The sequence below is a fragment of the Solanum lycopersicum genome, chromosome 1 (genome assembly GCF_036512215.1).
Source record: "Solanum lycopersicum chromosome 1, SLM_r2.1".
NCBI classification, from domain to species: domain Eukaryota; kingdom Viridiplantae; phylum Streptophyta; class Magnoliopsida; order Solanales; family Solanaceae; genus Solanum; species Solanum lycopersicum.
In genome coordinates, this window is record NC_090800.1 from 76,012,990 (window position 1) to 76,029,358 (window position 16,369).

Genomic DNA, 16,369 nt, shown 5'->3' on the forward strand with positions numbered 1-16,369 from the left:
ACATCGAAAAAAATCATAAGTACATATATATTTCGATAAAATGATAAAAGTTAAAATTTAATTAGTAATGCATTTATAAAGATTAAAAAAATATTAATGTGCTATTGGTAAAAACTTAAAAAAGCACCTGTGGAACTCGAATGAATACTAGCTATTTTGTTATTTTTATTTTAAATTTATCATAAAACTTATATTTAAACTAAATATCAGTATCGAAACCCTAGATTCACCTACTTATATCATCTAGAAGGGCTAAAAATATGAGACAATCGATGCAGACTAATTAATGCCCACTGCGTGAATTTATGGTACCCTTGATTATTATTATATATTACTTACCATATAGTATAATATAATAATAATCAACCGTCTTCTATAGTAAAAAAAGTACCTTAGTTTGTCTGTTTTACAATTGTTTTTATGCTTTTAATTTTAGCACCACTAATCAATCTCCCAACCCTTAAAAGATGCTAATACTTTAACTTTGTGATTTTAAGAGGCCGTTTGAATTGATTTAAAAATCAATTAAATTTATTAATTTTTAAAAGCGTTTTATAAATATAAAATGTAATTCAAAATAAGTTAAAAATGGTTTAAAATAAGTTAGAACGTGTTTGACAATATAAAAAATAACTTAAAATAAGTTAGAAATTAAAAGTAGATCTCTTTTTACTTCTTTTTTTTATATTTAAAAGTCATTTTAATTTAACTTTTTATTTTTGATTTAAAAGTTATTGTGTTAAGTCAATCTGAACGAACTTTTCAACCGCTAAAAATTTTAAATTCAAATTTTGAATATAAAATTTTTCTTTATTGAAAGTCTCACGCCCAAATAAATCTTACTATACGCGATCTAAAAAAATTGTGATTTCACGAGAGGTGATAAGTGATTAGATAAAAAAAACTAATCCTTTTTTTTTTGTATCGATAGAAAAAACTATATTTTAATTTTCTTTATTACATTCGATAATAAAATAATATTATATAAATAAAAACGATAGAAAAGAGAAAAAATTGATATTTGCATGTGGATACATATGAAATATTGATATAATGAGCGCCTAACTATTTATGATATATATATAAAGAATCTTGAAGATACCAAACCAAATACTCCTTAGTTTCTTTCTTTATACAAAAAAAAAAGAAAAACTTTTATGAGTTGTCTCTTCATGCCAAGTTCGTGTGTGCGTGAATGAGAGAAAATTAGTCTACTTATCTTTTATTTGTGTTTTGTTCATCCGAATTGTGAGCTAAAATTTTAGTCATGGTGGCTAATTCTTGGCTCACATCTCTTGATTGTTCTGTTTCTTCAATCCAATCTTTAGATAATTCATCTTTTTTCTCTCTTGTCTTAACTTGGTTGAAGTTCATTTTTCTTTCACCATGTCCTCAGAGGATTCTGTTATCTTCTGTTGATCTGTTTTTCTTGTTTGTAGTACTCTTATTAGGGGTTAAAAAGCTGTATTCAAGATTTATCAAGAATGAAAATTCTCTTGATAAACCTCTTTTAGGTGATGAAAGGCCTAAATATAGGGTTAGTTTTTGGTTCTATGGATCTTTGTTTGTTGTAGCTGTTTTAGCTATAAGTTATAGTGTTCTATCCATTTTAGCCTTTACTAAGGGTGTTCAATCAGGATGGGAAATGGCAGAGGCTTGTTTCAGATTGATTCATGCTGTAACTTATCTTGCTATTTTAATTCTCATTGTTCACGAGAAGAGATTTGTTGCTGTTTCTCATCCCATCGCACTTCGAGTGTATTGGGGGATGAGTTGTGTGATAGTGTTTCTATTTGCTGTTACTGCTATTGTTCGTCTTTTTTTTACTGGAAACGATTTGGTGGTTTTGAGAATGGATGACATAGTTGTGTTGGTTAGTATTCCTTTGTATGTGTATCTTGTTGTTGTTTCGATAAGAGGATCCTCTGGGATTTGTGAAGTGGGAAACGACGATGAATTAATTTCAATGGATTCTAATGTGAGTGGATATGGAACAGCTTCGCTGTTTTCTAAAGCAGTGTGGAATTGGATGAATCCAATCCTTAGTAAAGGATACAAATCCCCTTTGAAGTTGGATGAAGTGCCTTCGCTCCCACCTAATTTTCGAGCGGAAAAAATGGAGGAATTTTTCGAAAAGAATTGGCCTAAGTCAGGTGAAAATGTGAAGTATCCTGTACTAACGACATTGATCCGCTGTTTCTGGAAAGATCTTGTTATAATTAGTTTACTCGCAATAGTGCAGTTGGTTGTTATGTATGTTGGACCAGTTCTTATTCAAAGTTTCATTAAGTTTACTTCTGGGGATAGATCAAATCCTTATGAGGGGTATTATCTAGTGTTGATTCTATTGATTTCAAAAGTACTCGAAGTTCTTAGTTCACATCACTTCAGTTTCCTATCTGAGTTACTCGGAATGAAGATTCGATCATCCATTATCACTACTGTATACAAGAAAGGGCTGAGATTGACTTGTTCATCTAGACAAGCTCATGGTGTAGGACAAATAGTGAATTATATGGCGGTTGATTCACAACAGCTATCGGACATGATGTTACAGCTGCATTCTTTATGGATGATGCCATTACAAATTGCAGCTTCATTACTCCTCATGTACTATTACTTGGGTGTTTCGATGTTCGCTGCACTTATTTTAATAATTGCAACTTTGATCGGTACACTATGGATGTCGAGCAAAAGCAATCAGTACCAATACCACTTGACGATAAAGCGTGATTTAAGGATGAAGGCAATAAATGAACTGTTAGGGAACATGCGTGTCATTAAGTTTCAGGCATGGGAAGAACACTTCAAAGAAAAAATTCTATCTTTACGTAATCAGGAATTCAAATGGCTTAGTAAGTTCATATACTTGCTTTCTTGCAACTTATCGCTACTGTGGAGTATGTCGCAGGTCATATCAGCGTTTACGTTTGGAGCTGCAATCTTTTTCAAAAATCCTTTAGATGCTGCTACTGTATTCACAGCAACAACAGTTTTCAGAATTTTACAGGATCCTATCAGAACCTTCCCTCAGTCCCTTATGACAATTTCACAAGCCATGGTATCTCTAGGTAGGTTAGATGGATATATGACAAGCCGTGAATTGGATTCTGATGTTGTCGAAAGACAACAAGGCTGTAATGGCAGTATTGCAGTGGAGGTTAAAGATGGGATTTTTTCATGGGAAGATGATGGTGATCAAATTGTTCTGAAAGACATAAATCTTCAAGTTCGAAAGGGGGAACTTGCTGCAATTGTTGGAATGGTTGGATCAGGAAAGTCTTCTTTGTTGGCATCAATGCTTGGTGAACTTCACAAAATATCGGGAGAGGTAAAATCACGTTCTTTTTTTTTAATACTTACCATGTTAATGTTGGTGATTTTGCTTTTGTAATTTTCTAAAGCATTTCCAATTTTGTTTTATCAATCTCTTTTGCACTGGTAACTTCATAATGATTCTGCAGCAAGCAAACAAATTGAGTTTGGGCGCGTTAAGACTGGCTAGATAGTTTCCTTATATGTTGTCATCCATTGAAATATATCCGAGTGCTGAATTGTTACTACCAGTTTGTTGTAGCTTCTAACACTTGTCTTACAATACAGGTAAGAGTCTGTGGAAGCACTGCTTATGTTGCCCAAACCTCATGGATACAAAACTCTACTATCCAAGAGAACATCTTGTTTGGTTCACCAATGAACAACAAAAGATACAAAGATGTATTACGGGTTTGTTCGTTGGAGAAGGACTTGGAAATTCTGGAACATGGAGACCAAACTGAGATAGGAGAACGAGGAATCAACCTCAGCGGAGGTCAGAAGCAGAGGATACAACTCGCAAGAGCAGTATATCAGGATCGTGATATCTATCTTCTAGATGATATATTTAGCGCTGTTGATGCTCAAACTGGATCAGAAATATTTAAGGTCACTCCAATTGAATATATCGCTTCTTTTTTGTAAAAAATTTGCAATAAGTTGTTACATGTAGTCTGCTCATGTTACAGCTTTTGAGGGTTAAGTCATGTATCTAAGAAAAAGGAAATAGGAAAATGATTGTATCAGCAAACTGTTGTTTTACTTGCATAGTAAAATCTTTGAATGAGGAAAAATATGTTATGTAACTGATATGATTCTGTGCAGGAATGTGTAAGGGGAGCTTTGAAGGATAAGACTGTTGTTCTTGTCACTCACCAAGTTGACTTCCTTCACAATGCAGATCTTATATTGGTAAGCACCACATTGACGTTTATATAGTAAGAGTATGATGAACAAATTATCACTACAATAGAAAGATTTCTATTATACATATGCATCTTTTACAAAAGATGATGATTGTCATTTCTATTTTTTTTATGAAGAAGTTGCATTCGAATTTTGAAATATCAAACCTCATTATTTTCTATTTCAACAGGTGATGAGAGATGGTCAGATTGTGCAGTCTGGGAAATATGATGAGCTTTTAAAATCGGGTATGGATTTTGGTGATCTTGTTGCTGCACATGAGAACTCAATGGAGCTCGTGGAAAGTAGCACTGAAGCTTCTGGTGAATGCCTCCCGCAATCATCACCAAAATCACCTCATCCACTAACCCCAAAGTCTCCCCAGAAATCTCAATTGGTAGCCAATGGTGGAAGCAGTTCTTTAGACCAACAACCAAAGGGTAGTTCCAAGCTTATCAAAGACGAAGAAAGAGAAACTGGTCATGTCAATTTTGATGTCTACAAGCAGTACTTCACTGAGGCTTTTGGATGGTGGGGAGTAGTAGCTGTAGTAATAATTTCTTTATTTTGGCAAGCGGCCACTATGGCGAGTGACTATTGGCTGGCATATGAGACCTCAAAGAACCATGCATGGAATCCTACTCTATTTATAGATGTTTACTCAATCATAGCTGGCATTTGTTGCATTTTTGTGATTGGCAGATCATATCTTGTCGCATATTTGGGTCTCAGAACAGCTCAAAGCTTGTTCGATCAAATTATCAATAGCATATTGCATGCTCCGATGTCATTCTTTGACACTACTCCATCAGGAAGAATATTAAGTCGAGTACAGTATCTTCCTTCACCCGATTCTGATTTATGACAAGTGTAGAATCTTGCTTCACTTATCTAATGGATGATTTTGTTTTTTCAGGTATCAACTGATCAGGCATATGTTGACTTTATGATTCCATTGTTTCTAAGTATAGTGCTTCTGATGTACTTTACAGTAATTGGCATGCTGTTTATAACATTCCAGAGTGCTTGGCCAACTATCTTCCTGATAGTACCCTTAATCTGGCTGAATTTCTGGTACCGGGTAAGATAACTTCTGATTGGAGTGCCATTTTTTCTGTTACTATTGGATAATTTCATCTTCCTTAACCTCATTTCGTCATTGTTCGTTCTATAGTTAGCTACACTTGACAAAGTTTGCATTGAATGTCTTAGCTACTTTCTTTTAACTGCCACCGGGATATGCTGCATCACCAATAGTATTATATGTTTATGCTAGATGTAGCTCAAATATACATGATATAATAACCTCAGAGGTAAAATATTACACGAGTACATCAAGCTACACTGATCATTGGAAGGCCTACCAGACAGCAATTTCTAATTTCTGGTGGTATAGCAAATGAAACATAAAAGAAGATCAAGTCATTCAGATATAATTGCAGTTAAGACAGTAGATTCCTACTATTGCATATGTACTAATTTCCTTTTCCTTTTTTTTTCATCTGGCGTACAGAGATACTACATTGCATCCTCGCGTGAATTAACTAGACTTGGTTCAATCACCAAAGCTCCAATCCTCCATCACTTCTCTGAAACTGTATCAGGTATCATGACTGTACGCTGCTTCGGGAAGGAAGATAACTTCTTCCAAGGAAATGTTGACAGAGTCAATGCTAATCTGCGGATGGATTTCCACAGCAATGCATCAAATGAGTGGCTAGGTCTTCGCCTAGAGTTTATTGGTAGTATTTTGACCTGCGTTGCCACTGTTTTCATGGTCTTGCTGCCAAGCTTTGTTATCCCACCAGGTGAAATTCTTAAATCATCTTTGGTTCGACTTCATTGACAATGAAATAATGTGGAATTATAATTCATTGATCATAAATTACTCTAATGCTAATTGATTGAATCATTTTATCCATCATCAGAATATGTTGGCTTGGCACTATCATATGGACTGCCTCTAAATGGTGTACTCTTTTGGGCTGTATACATGAGCTGTATGGTTGAGAACAGAATGGTTTCAGTTGAAAGGATAAAGCAGTTCATAAGAATACCATCAGAAGCTTCATGGAGGATAGCAAATTGTCTTCCATCTGCAGATTGGCCATATCGTGGCGATATTGAGATCAATAACTTGCAGGTGATATTAGCATGACTACCTAAGTTTTTTAGTTCATGAATCATTTTCGAGCTTCTCTGTCTTGTCGTAGACCCTATTCACCCTTTATGTCTCTCCTGCCTCTGGATACTTCAAATAAAACTATATGCATCTTCCTTGCAGGTTCGGTACAGGTTTAATACACCACTGGTTCTGAAAGGAATCTCTCTTAAAATTAACGGAGGAGATAAAATTGGCATTGTTGGCCGGACTGGAAGTGGGAAGTCCACTCTAATACAAGTTTTCTTTAGGCTGGTGGAACCTTCAGCCGGAACCATCATAATTGATGGTGTTGACATTTGCAAGCTAGGACTTCACGATCTTAGATCACGCTTTGGTATCATCCCTCAAGAACCAATTCTATTTCAAGGGACGGTTAGAAGCAACATCGATCCGCTAGAACAGTATTCAGACGATGAAATATGGAGAGTACGTAAAGAATTTTCATCTAATGATATCATATCTTTTAGAATTTCCGCCTTTTTTTAAAACTCCTTTTTGTATCTATTAGAGTCTTGAACGGTGCCAATTAAAAGATGTGGTAGCAGCAAAGCCGGAGAAACTTGATTCCCCAGTGGTAGAAAGTGGTGACAACTGGAGTGTTGGACAAAGGCAGCTCCTTTGCTTAGGGAGAGTCATGCTCAAGAATAGTAAAATTCTCTTCATGGATGAAGCAACAGCTTCTGTTGATTCTCAAACTGATGCTGTCATCCAGGGGATTATCCGCGAGGACTTTGCAAACTGCACTATTATCACTATTGCTCACCGAATACCAACCGTGATAGACTGTGATCGTGTTCTCGTTGTAGATGATGGTAAGTCTTTCGAAGGACTGAAACTGAACATAGCAGAACATTTTGTTACATTTGACACTTCCAGATTTTTTGCCATTTTTCGAGATTTTGATCTCTGTGTTGTGGTTTTTCTATAGGATGGGCAAAGGAATATGAGAGACCAAGTACATTGCTCGAAAGGCCATCGCTGTTTGCATCGTTGGTTCAAGAGTACTCCAACAGATCAACAGGTGTATGAATAAAAAATTTTACCTACGAGTCCAATTAACAATAAGTGACATGATATTTCCTTTGTCAACATTCCTTTTTAAATCCGAATTTTGTAGTCGAATAGCTTTTAGATGAGTGATCATGCAACATGATATTTTTCTCTAAGTATGTGTTATTTGTTACTGTAAAGGGGGATCTGAGCTTAATGGTGTCTCCAAATCAAACTCTTAACATACTCCGCTAACATAAAATATGTGTGCAACAAGTATAGTATGAATAAGATAAAATCATGTGTATCTTGCAAGTATCATCGAATCTCGATAGCGTGTTCTTTACCTTATACACATAACAAATCGTTTTTTTTTTCCCAAGGTTTTCAAGAAATTGATTTGGAAATAATCAAAAGGGTAATATGGAAAGAAATCTGTAAATCATATCTTGCTTAATTATATTTAAGAGCTATATCGTATCCTAATAATTCATTTCATATGAACTAGAGGGAGTAATCATGTAACTCTAAAATATCAATTTATCTTTAATGAAATGATCAATAGCTAAATGAAATGATTTATAGTTACATAAACATATTTAATTTATTTAATACTAACAGTTTTAAATCCTAAATTTCTTGTCGAATTAAAGTGCGACAAATGGACATTATAAACCTTTTGTCTATTGATCAGTACACCTTGCAACTTAACAACTGAGATGGACAAAATAAGTGTATTTTCATGCGTCAAGCAAGCGTGGAAATGGATGATTAAAGAAAATCGTCTCAATTTATGTGACTCTTTTCATTTGTTTCGAGAGTCAAACAATTCAAGTTTGATCGGAAATTTACGCATGAAACTTTTAATTTTTTTAAAATGAAATTTATATATTTGTAAACTGAGTAAAAGTATTATAATTTAGAATAATTGATAACTCAAAATGTCTAAAATATATATAAAAAAAGTTACGATCAAGGATAAACTTGTTTGGATTTTGGATCTCGAAGTCCGAAAGTGTCACATAAAATGGGAAAAGACCAATGTGTTTTGCGAATATATTTATATTATCGACCATTGAATTTAACAATCCGACCTTAGCTCAGTTGGTAGAGCGGAAGACTGTAGTTGGTGCTGTAATCTTTAGGTCGCTGGTTCGAATCCGGCAGGTCGGAATTTTTTTGTAAAAAAATTTGATTTGCCTTTTTTTGTGTAAAAATAAAATTTTTATCTATAAATATTTTTATTGGTCATCTAATTTTACCCATCATTAATTTAATAATGGTAATTGTGACTGTCGCATCAAGATGTGTCAAATAGATGAGTTATTGTTTCGCGCAAAAATTAATTGGAGTTTATTACTTCGTAAGATAATAGTTTGATGTTGATGTTCATTGAGGTCAAGATCAAACACTTAACGTAAGATTTTAATTTTATGGGTTTAAGTTTTAATTTTTTTATTAGCATTAACCCATTATTACTTTTGAAGTTATTAAACCTACTATGAGAGTTCGATGCGCAAACAAAATATTGTAACTATAAATGCATCTGTCCAAGGTTGAAATAAAAGGACTAACAAATTCTGGACTAATAATTTCTTTTTTTTAAAAAAATGAAAATGATATTTTAGATGAATCTCATATTAAAATCGAAAAGAAAAGTAAAAAATAATTCATTATAACTAAGTTAGATTTATAGTATCACAAAAAATAATCATATGAATATATTTTTGAACCTTAACATATTTTCTCCGGTCCAAACTATGTGTTATCTCAATAAAATAACACTTCTTCGTAAGAATCAATAAAAACTTTTATTTGAAAATTGAGTCTGAAAATATAGTTGAAAAAACATTATTTTTTGTCTTCAAATTCTGAGGCGATGTTTGTCTTGGAATAGTACTTTTTGTTAAAATAGAACTTATTTTAAAATAGAGAAAGTTTATTTCTAAACATAGTTAGTCCTTGATTGTTTGCTAAAATTGATACTTGAAAAACGATTATTCTCTCTATTACAAAAAAAAAAAAAATCTACTTTCCTCCTAAGCCTGTTTAAAAAAAACACACTTTTTTTTAATAAAATTTTAATTTCAATCCTCCACATGACAGGTTTAAGTTACATGATTAAAAAACATTTTTGTATATTTGACATAATTTTAATTTAGAACCAGAAGATTCAAAAATTTCTTTATTTTCTTAAATGTCGTGCCAAATCAAACTAGGTCGGGAGTACTATTCTTCTGTGACTTCCTTTTAAAAATAAGTTTCTTATCAAAAGGAAAACGATCATCTAGTGATTCACCCATCTTACAACCTTTAAAGAGTTGTTAATGACTTTAGAATGGATTCCAAAATTCATTTATATAAACTAAAAGATTTGAGCAAAAACTACACAGATATCAGAGGCACAAGGATAGTTACATGAGAAAAGAGGACAAGTAGCAACATTGCTTTAAGTCCATTGTAACTTCATATATAGAGAACAAGTAGCACATAAACAGAAATAACCAAATTCAACCCACGACTCAGCTATATATTACAATAGTCCATAGGTCTAGAGTGACATGATGGACAAAAAGAAACAAAACATAAATATAACAGATGTAACAATCTATTATAGTTTGCATGTGTCCAATCATCTAGACCAAGATATTCCCAAGACCTCCAAAAAAGATCAGCAGATGGTGATAACAATGAGCAAACCGTCAACGACTGCAAGGAGGGATGGTAAAAAAGAACAATTTAGTCAAATTAATCAAGGGGAGATCACCAATAGAACCAGGTTAGTAGCATATCACAAATACTATACGACAAAGCTCGTCACCAGCAGTAGTATGCAACTTTTCCAATCAAATCCAAGAGAACATAATGACTCGAAAAATTAAATGTCAAGTCAAGGCAACAGCTCAACCACCAACTATCTACATCAAAAGGGTGGGATTCGATGCAGAGCATCGTGGTGTTTCCACGATGTTCCTCGGGATCCACTAAAAGGATAGGTGTATGTGAATATGAAGGAGGAAAAAATGTAACAGAGTACAGAAATATCGAAAAGACATGATTTCAATCGACAGAGTTGATTTCAAAAATTCCTATTCAAACTTCACAAAATTGACATCTTCACAAACCTGTAGGACCTAGACGGAGATCTGGCTGAACTACCTCCATTTCTTCCAGGACTCTTGAGCCTCCTTGGGGTGGAGTCCACATCATGAGCAATCTGACTATTATCTCTTGGAGTCATGCTGATGAACCTGCCTTTTTTCTGAATGCATGGAGAATTTGACCTTGACATTGGTCTTGATTGTCTTGAAGATCTTCCTTTAGACCTACAATTTCTGTCATCCCTTGGAGAAATAGACCGAGACTGTGACCTGGATCTCCTTGGCGAGTAGTAATCATCATCATGATTCTTCTCATGATCCCTGTCCCTGTGAACAATAGTGTAATTAAGCCACTTAATAAAAAGTGCAATGCAATGTAGTTTTTGCAATAGATATTGCTGCTGAAAGCAGTGCAAACAAGTAGAAACTAGCTCTGGTCATCAAATGACTGCTATACCAACTCACAAAATAAAGTTGACATTTAACAAAACCACAAAGGTAGATTCATTCAATATCTTATCTACTAAACCAAAACCTTTACCTGTATCCTCATTTCATTGTCTGGAAAAAACTACAGTTTAATCCAGACACTGTTTAAGCACACTATATGATACAGTTCTTCAGCATCTGATCACTTCAAAGCTCTCCTTTGCCCAACTTTAAAAATCTCGAGATATCTTTCCTCAAGCATTCTCACCAAATGTCAATGACTAAAAGCTTCGAAAATTATTGCCACTTTGAAGATGATTTCTTTTGCCAACTATAAGCTCTAAATTATCTCCCTAACTGGACATTGTGCATTGTTTAGAAATTAAACATGAATTTTAAGATAAGCAAATGAAGGCCTTTTGTGATTGTAATATGTCCAGACCACTTCAATTGGTTCTCCATGGTACAGTAGAAAGCTCATCCCTTACTAGAAAAAAATCCACAAAAGGAAAATCACATGAACTTTGATGATGGTGATTTGGAACTTCTGGAGATTCATCACATTTCATGAGCAAGAGTCTTTGACTTTATGGTGATATGGTCCCTTTTCTCAATTGTCTTTATTAGTCCAGAATTCTTTAAGTCTCTTTCTCAATTTAGCATCTGCATTAATAAAGCCACCAGCAGATGTCATTCAAAAATCTACAGGATAGATGAATTATGCCTGCTAGAAATTTGACACAATCTCAAGATAATAGTGTGAGTATTCAACAAATTAGAAAGCCAACGAGCCTAAAAAGCTTCCAGCCAAAGGGACTGAGAAAGCCTCGGCATTCAAAGTACACAAGATAACAGACAAATAACTAAAGAAAAGATCAATTCCTAAAATCAAGTGGATATAGTGATGCTACCACCACTTCACCAAATAAACCATCCTACTTCACTCTCCTACGTTCCGAACCGCCAAAGAGGAAGAACAAGCATAAAACCATCAGATACCAACTGAGTTTTTGGAAATGGTACAAAATTGGGGAAGATCCACCAATGTCAATTATCTCTCCTTTCTACTAACTCCCAACTTAGGAACTATATGTACCAAAAGAAAGGTTAAAATGTATAAAAGTATATTAGCATTACAAAATAACAGAAAGAAAAAGAGATAAATAGCACCCAATTACAGAGCATCTTAAATATACAAGGCATACAACTGCAATTTATAAAAAAGAAGTTTTGACTAAGGGCATGCACCATAATACAGCAAGAGACGCAAGCAGATCAATGTGCTAAGTCTCTCTTCAGAAAAATATTTATCTAAATGTAGGAAAAGGGACTAATTTTGTCTTGATAGTTGAACTTATGCATAGTAGGGCAACAAATTTGTTGCTGATACGACTACAGGCTTCACATTTCTTACATTCCAATAGATATTCTTCTTAAATTTTGTCCCATTAGAATCAGTTACAGTCCTTACTTTCAATACAAGTAAATAATACTAGAACAACAAGCAAAATTTCTGTTATGAAACACAGACCTTGAGTCACGTCTTGCTGGAGAAGCCGAGCGCGAGTAAGCTGCCATAGAAATTCTAAACCATTAATCTTTAGAGGAAAAAAAAACTTTTGACTCTAACACTTGTTCTTAAGAAACTAAACAACTATTATAAAGAAGTGTGAGTTGAAATTCTAACTGACAGTGATATCTACGACTTGGTGAACTGTGTCTCCAGTAGCTGCCTCGAGCACTAGGTCCACTAGTTAAACAGGAAAAGTAGTAGACTTAGATTCAGTGAAGTGGGTGAATAACACTTGAGCTGGAAAAGAGATTGATAATCAACATGGTTGCAACTTGAAGCAAACCACATATATGCACCTTGTGCTTAAGACCTTGCGCATTTCTCGAGGGGTCTTTCGATTATCCTCAGCAAAAACAATCCTAATATCACGTCCACCAATAACTGTATTGTTCAAGTGTGCTTTTGCTTCAGCTGCATCTTCGGCATAACGGAACTTCACAAAGCCAAATCCTCGTGGTTCCCTACGTATAAGATTAGAAAAAAGAAATAGACAATATCATAGTGAGCTTCTCTTCATCTTCTCAAAAGAAAATTGTGAGTTCTTTTTTGCTCCTAAAAAATCAAAGTGAGCTTTTCTATTTGTTCTAAAAATATCATGATGAGCTCACATTGCAAGTTGCCTGGTTTAGACTCAGTCAAGAAGGAGGGTTGCAATATGCTGACTGTTAATGTAAAGCTTATCAATTTATGAAAGTGAGGGAAAGCTGCTTGCAATGATTTGGCCAGATATGTCGTAAATCTCTAAGATGTAAAAGAGAACGAGGTAGACTTGAAAATATGGCATTAAATTGTCTCCAAAAAATGTATATTCTAGAGCACACACGAAGAGAATATTACAAATAAGTGATTTTAAGTAGTCGAGATTAAAGCTTAAACTTGTTGATAAACTCACCTAGTCAAATATTTGTTAGGGACTCTGAAGTTGTGGTGCAAAATCTGTATGTAAATAAAAGGTGTAGACAACATTCATTTATTGATATTTGAATGAGACATATATACCAGTGTTTTCAAAGGTGAATTTAAAAGTGTTGAGCCCGTCGCGTCGCTTAATGTCCGTTTCACTTTATTCATCAAGGTTCCAAGACATACTTTTCTTTGCCACTGAGCTTCTTTGAAAAGGTGACACTAAACAATGGACATTTCACTTTATTGTGATAAATATTTTCAGCTTTTTTGACCATATAATTATCATTCATGCTTCTAGCTATTAGTCTTAAACTAAACATATATATTTTGTATTGTTTACCCTTTGCGCCTTTTTCCATTAAAACTCACATTTTATTAGCGATTTGTGCTACAAGCCCCAAACACTCAGAGCTTTTTGCACTGTTTGCTTTTGACGACACTGGTCTATACGAGACGAAAAGGATAGTAAGATAATGAAGATTCATACTGCCAACACTAACTAGCTAGGTATCAAGGCTTAATTGTGATGTTATTGATCATGGTGATATCAACAGATAACGGGACATAGAGGAAACAGATTCATTACTTGCTAAATATAGTACAAAATGAGAATCCATCTATCAAGGTAATGGCATACCCAGTGTGATAATTCTTGGGAAGATAAACATCTCTTATGGGACCATAGCGTTCAAAGGGGACCCTAAGATCTTCTGGCCTGCAGAAAAAGTACAAAATGATTAACTTTGTATCAGGTTCAAATCCCAACAGATACAGAAGAAAACTAGGTGATTCTTTCTCTGTCCACCCTTGGTAAATAGAGTTACTAAGTATCTGTTGCTAGTGGGATGTAGCAGATATCTTGTGGAATTAGTCGATGCACGAAAGCTACCTCAGAGACCACGGTTATTAAAAGAAAATAGCAAAATTTGATGAGAGAGGGAGAGAGAGCAAGCCGTTAATGAAATAGAAATGAAAACTACTCTACCCAACCTAAAGAAAAATTGGGTGTGCAATCTTTTATTAACCCAAGTTCACTGATAAGCAGAAACCACTATAAAAAATATGCAATTTCATTTCTTTTTTCATATTCTATAATTACAAAAGGTCTATAGCCATCTGACAAATAAGTAACTTTATAGCCCATGTGTATAAATGTATGGAGATAAGATAGCTTATTCCTCAACATTAGCTTTTAATTGTGATGTTGAGGAATTAGCTTTTACGCCCAAGACTTAAATTTTTATGTCCAGGACTTACGCTTGGATATATGTTTTAATTTACACCCCAGAGCATTTTTGGTACGCCCCGCCCCAAGACTCGCCCAAAAACGTTTTTGAAAACACTGGTTCTTACATAATATTTTTTTTTGTCCGACACTGAGTTGATTGATTAATCAATCAATTCATAATTATCTTTTGCAAATTCAAGTCAAAAAGATGAACTTAAACAGGTCATTGATATGTTGTTCTTTAGATCCAATATAGCATAGTAAGTGTTGGAAGAGTGCTAATTTGCCAATCGATCCAATTATTTTGACGAAGTTATTCCCTAATTTACTATGAGAATAAAAAATGTATTTGATGGATAATATAATTCAAATCAGAGTGATGTTGTTGAGATAAGTTCAGGAGAACTTTTATGGTTTGAGAGGAGCTCAAGTTGAAGGATGCAAAGCTCTTTCGATTTTGAGATGTCCCAAAATATTTAACACCATTCTATCCATTCAATAAAACTTTCAAGAACTCCAATTTATTTGTTACATTATTATTTCAATAGATAACTTTGATCTGAAGTTTTCTCTATCGAACCGAGCTCTCATAATCAAAATCATTATAATATATACAAAGAAGGATTAGTATGAGGACTGAAATAACTCAAAAATCAAATTTTGGTTGACAAATGCATGAGCTATTAAAGGCCTGTATGAAAGAGACTCATTGTTAACCAACATACCTAGAGAAATAATAACCTGAAAAGCACAAAAGGCATAACACTTGAAAACTCCCTTAAACGCCTAATAAGCCATTTACTTCAGACAAAGGCATGTTAAGCATTTCAATCACTGAGATAGGGAAACTGTGACTTGCATATGAGTTCACAACAACAACAACAACAAATGAGAAAGAGAATTGCCATAATTTATGTTAATGTTTGGGGGTGGGGTAGTATCTGGACCAGGTAAAATGGGGAAGAGGATTCATACCTGGCGCTAAGGGGGATATTACGAACGAGAAGGCCAGAAGGTCCCGGAGAGCGACGTTCTCGGCGCCGGTCACGTGGTTCATCGTGGCGTTTACGTCTCACGGGACTGTAACTTCTGCTAAGGCTCCGACTACGGCTTCTGTACCTTCCCATTACCCTCGTCCTCTCTCTGTGAAGAGAAAATCCAAAACCCTCGTTTAATTTACTTGGAATTGAAAACCCTAGCTCACCTCTCCGATTCAGAGAAAAATAAATTTTTCCTTTATTTTTGAACTAATACACAAAACGCCCCCTTCTTTCATGTAAAGCATATAATAGGTCCTTACGAGAGTTCTTGGCCAAAAACATTTTTAGATAATTTGAAAGTTAATAATTTTTATTTTTTCATTAAATATGGTCAAAAAACTAAGGAATTTTATAAAAATATGAGTAGTTCATCACGTGACTATTAACAAATGTCTTATCTTTCAGTAACAAAAAGAATTTGGAGCTTAATTATCTTTACCTTTTTCAAAGTTAAATGGTATTTAGATCAATAAATCTTTGAGTCAATCTAATATTGAAGTGATTATGTCTTGCATTTGAGTTTCGTTCTACATTATTAAAAGTGAAATATCCAACAAACGTCGTTTCTAATCTATTCAATTGAGAAAAAAAATATTTCAACTAATATAATTTTTAACATCAAATTACATGAAAGATAAATGAAAACAACAGTCAAATTAAAAGATTTTGCATAATGCTAATTTTAAGTATCGAAAAAGTTCACGATAATATTTTTAG

The 16,369-nt window shown here is 34.1% G+C and overlaps 2 protein-coding genes and 1 non-coding gene across 4 annotated transcripts; 2 read left to right on the forward strand and 1 right to left on the reverse strand.

Moving 5' to 3' along the window:
* The first annotated feature begins 1,016 nt into the window (after positions 1–1,016).
* On the forward strand, positions 1,017–7,551 carry ABCC1 (ABC transporter C family member 1). The gene is made up of 10 exons (XM_004229442.5): positions 1,017–3,331; positions 3,604–3,924; positions 4,141–4,227; positions 4,412–5,050; positions 5,138–5,302; positions 5,735–6,029; positions 6,150–6,364; positions 6,506–6,811; positions 6,894–7,197; positions 7,314–7,551. The coding sequence occupies exons 1-10, from the start codon at positions 1,268–1,270 to the stop codon at positions 7,412–7,414; spliced, it is 4,497 nt and encodes a 1,498-aa protein (XP_004229490.2). The 5' UTR covers positions 1,017–1,267; the 3' UTR covers positions 7,415–7,551.
* Positions 7,552–8,464: 913 nt separating this feature from the next.
* TRNAY-GUA (transfer RNA tyrosine (anticodon GUA)) lies at positions 8,465–8,548 on the forward strand. Its single transcript is given in 2 exon segments — positions 8,465–8,501; positions 8,513–8,548. It is a non-coding gene; the product is annotated as a tRNA-Tyr (tRNA).
* Positions 8,549–9,819: 1,271 nt separating this feature from the next.
* LOC101246661 (putative serine/arginine-rich splicing factor) lies at positions 9,820–15,865 on the reverse strand. Of its 2 annotated transcripts, NR_158968.1 has the most exons (8): positions 15,588–15,865; positions 14,022–14,099; positions 12,775–12,939; positions 12,597–12,655; positions 12,437–12,476; positions 11,018–11,568; positions 10,501–10,803; positions 9,820–10,084 (listed from the first exon to the last, which is right to left on the reverse strand). NR_158968.1 is itself a non-coding variant. In NM_001401772.1 (7 exons), the coding sequence occupies exons 1-7, from the start codon at positions 15,737–15,739 to the stop codon at positions 10,078–10,080; spliced, it is 804 nt and encodes a 267-aa protein (NP_001388701.1). In that variant the 5' UTR covers positions 15,740–15,865; the 3' UTR covers positions 9,820–10,077. The 2 variants fall into 2 exon arrangements, 1 of the variants encoding a protein (NP_001388701.1); NM_001401772.1 differs by lacking the exon at positions 11,018–11,568.
* Positions 15,866–16,369: the final 504 nt, after the last annotated feature.

Bases quoted from the DNA above. Each gene is read 5' to 3' on its own strand.
- ABCC1 (XM_004229442.5), top strand. From the start codon at position 1,268: ATGGTGGCTAATTCTTGGCTCACATCTCTTGATTGTTCTGTTTCTTCA. The intron at 6,030-6,149 runs GTGAAATTCTTA...ATCCATCATCAG, and splicing joins AAGCTTTGTTATCCCACCAG to AATATGTTGGCTTGGCACTA. The intron at 6,365-6,505 runs GTGATATTAGCA...TCTTCCTTGCAG, and splicing joins TTGAGATCAATAACTTGCAG to GTTCGGTACAGGTTTAATAC.
- LOC101246661 (NM_001401772.1), bottom strand. From the start codon at position 15,739: ATGGGAAGGTACAGAAGCCGTAGTCGGAGCCTTAGCAGAAGTTACAGT. The intron at 12,940-14,021 runs GTATGCCATTAC...TCTTATACGTAG, and splicing joins CCCAAGAATTATCACACTGG to GGAACCACGAGGATTTGGCT. The intron at 12,477-12,596 runs GTCAGTTAGAAT...TTTCTATGGCAG, and splicing joins ACCAAGTCGTAGATATCACT to CTTACTCGCGCTCGGCTTCT.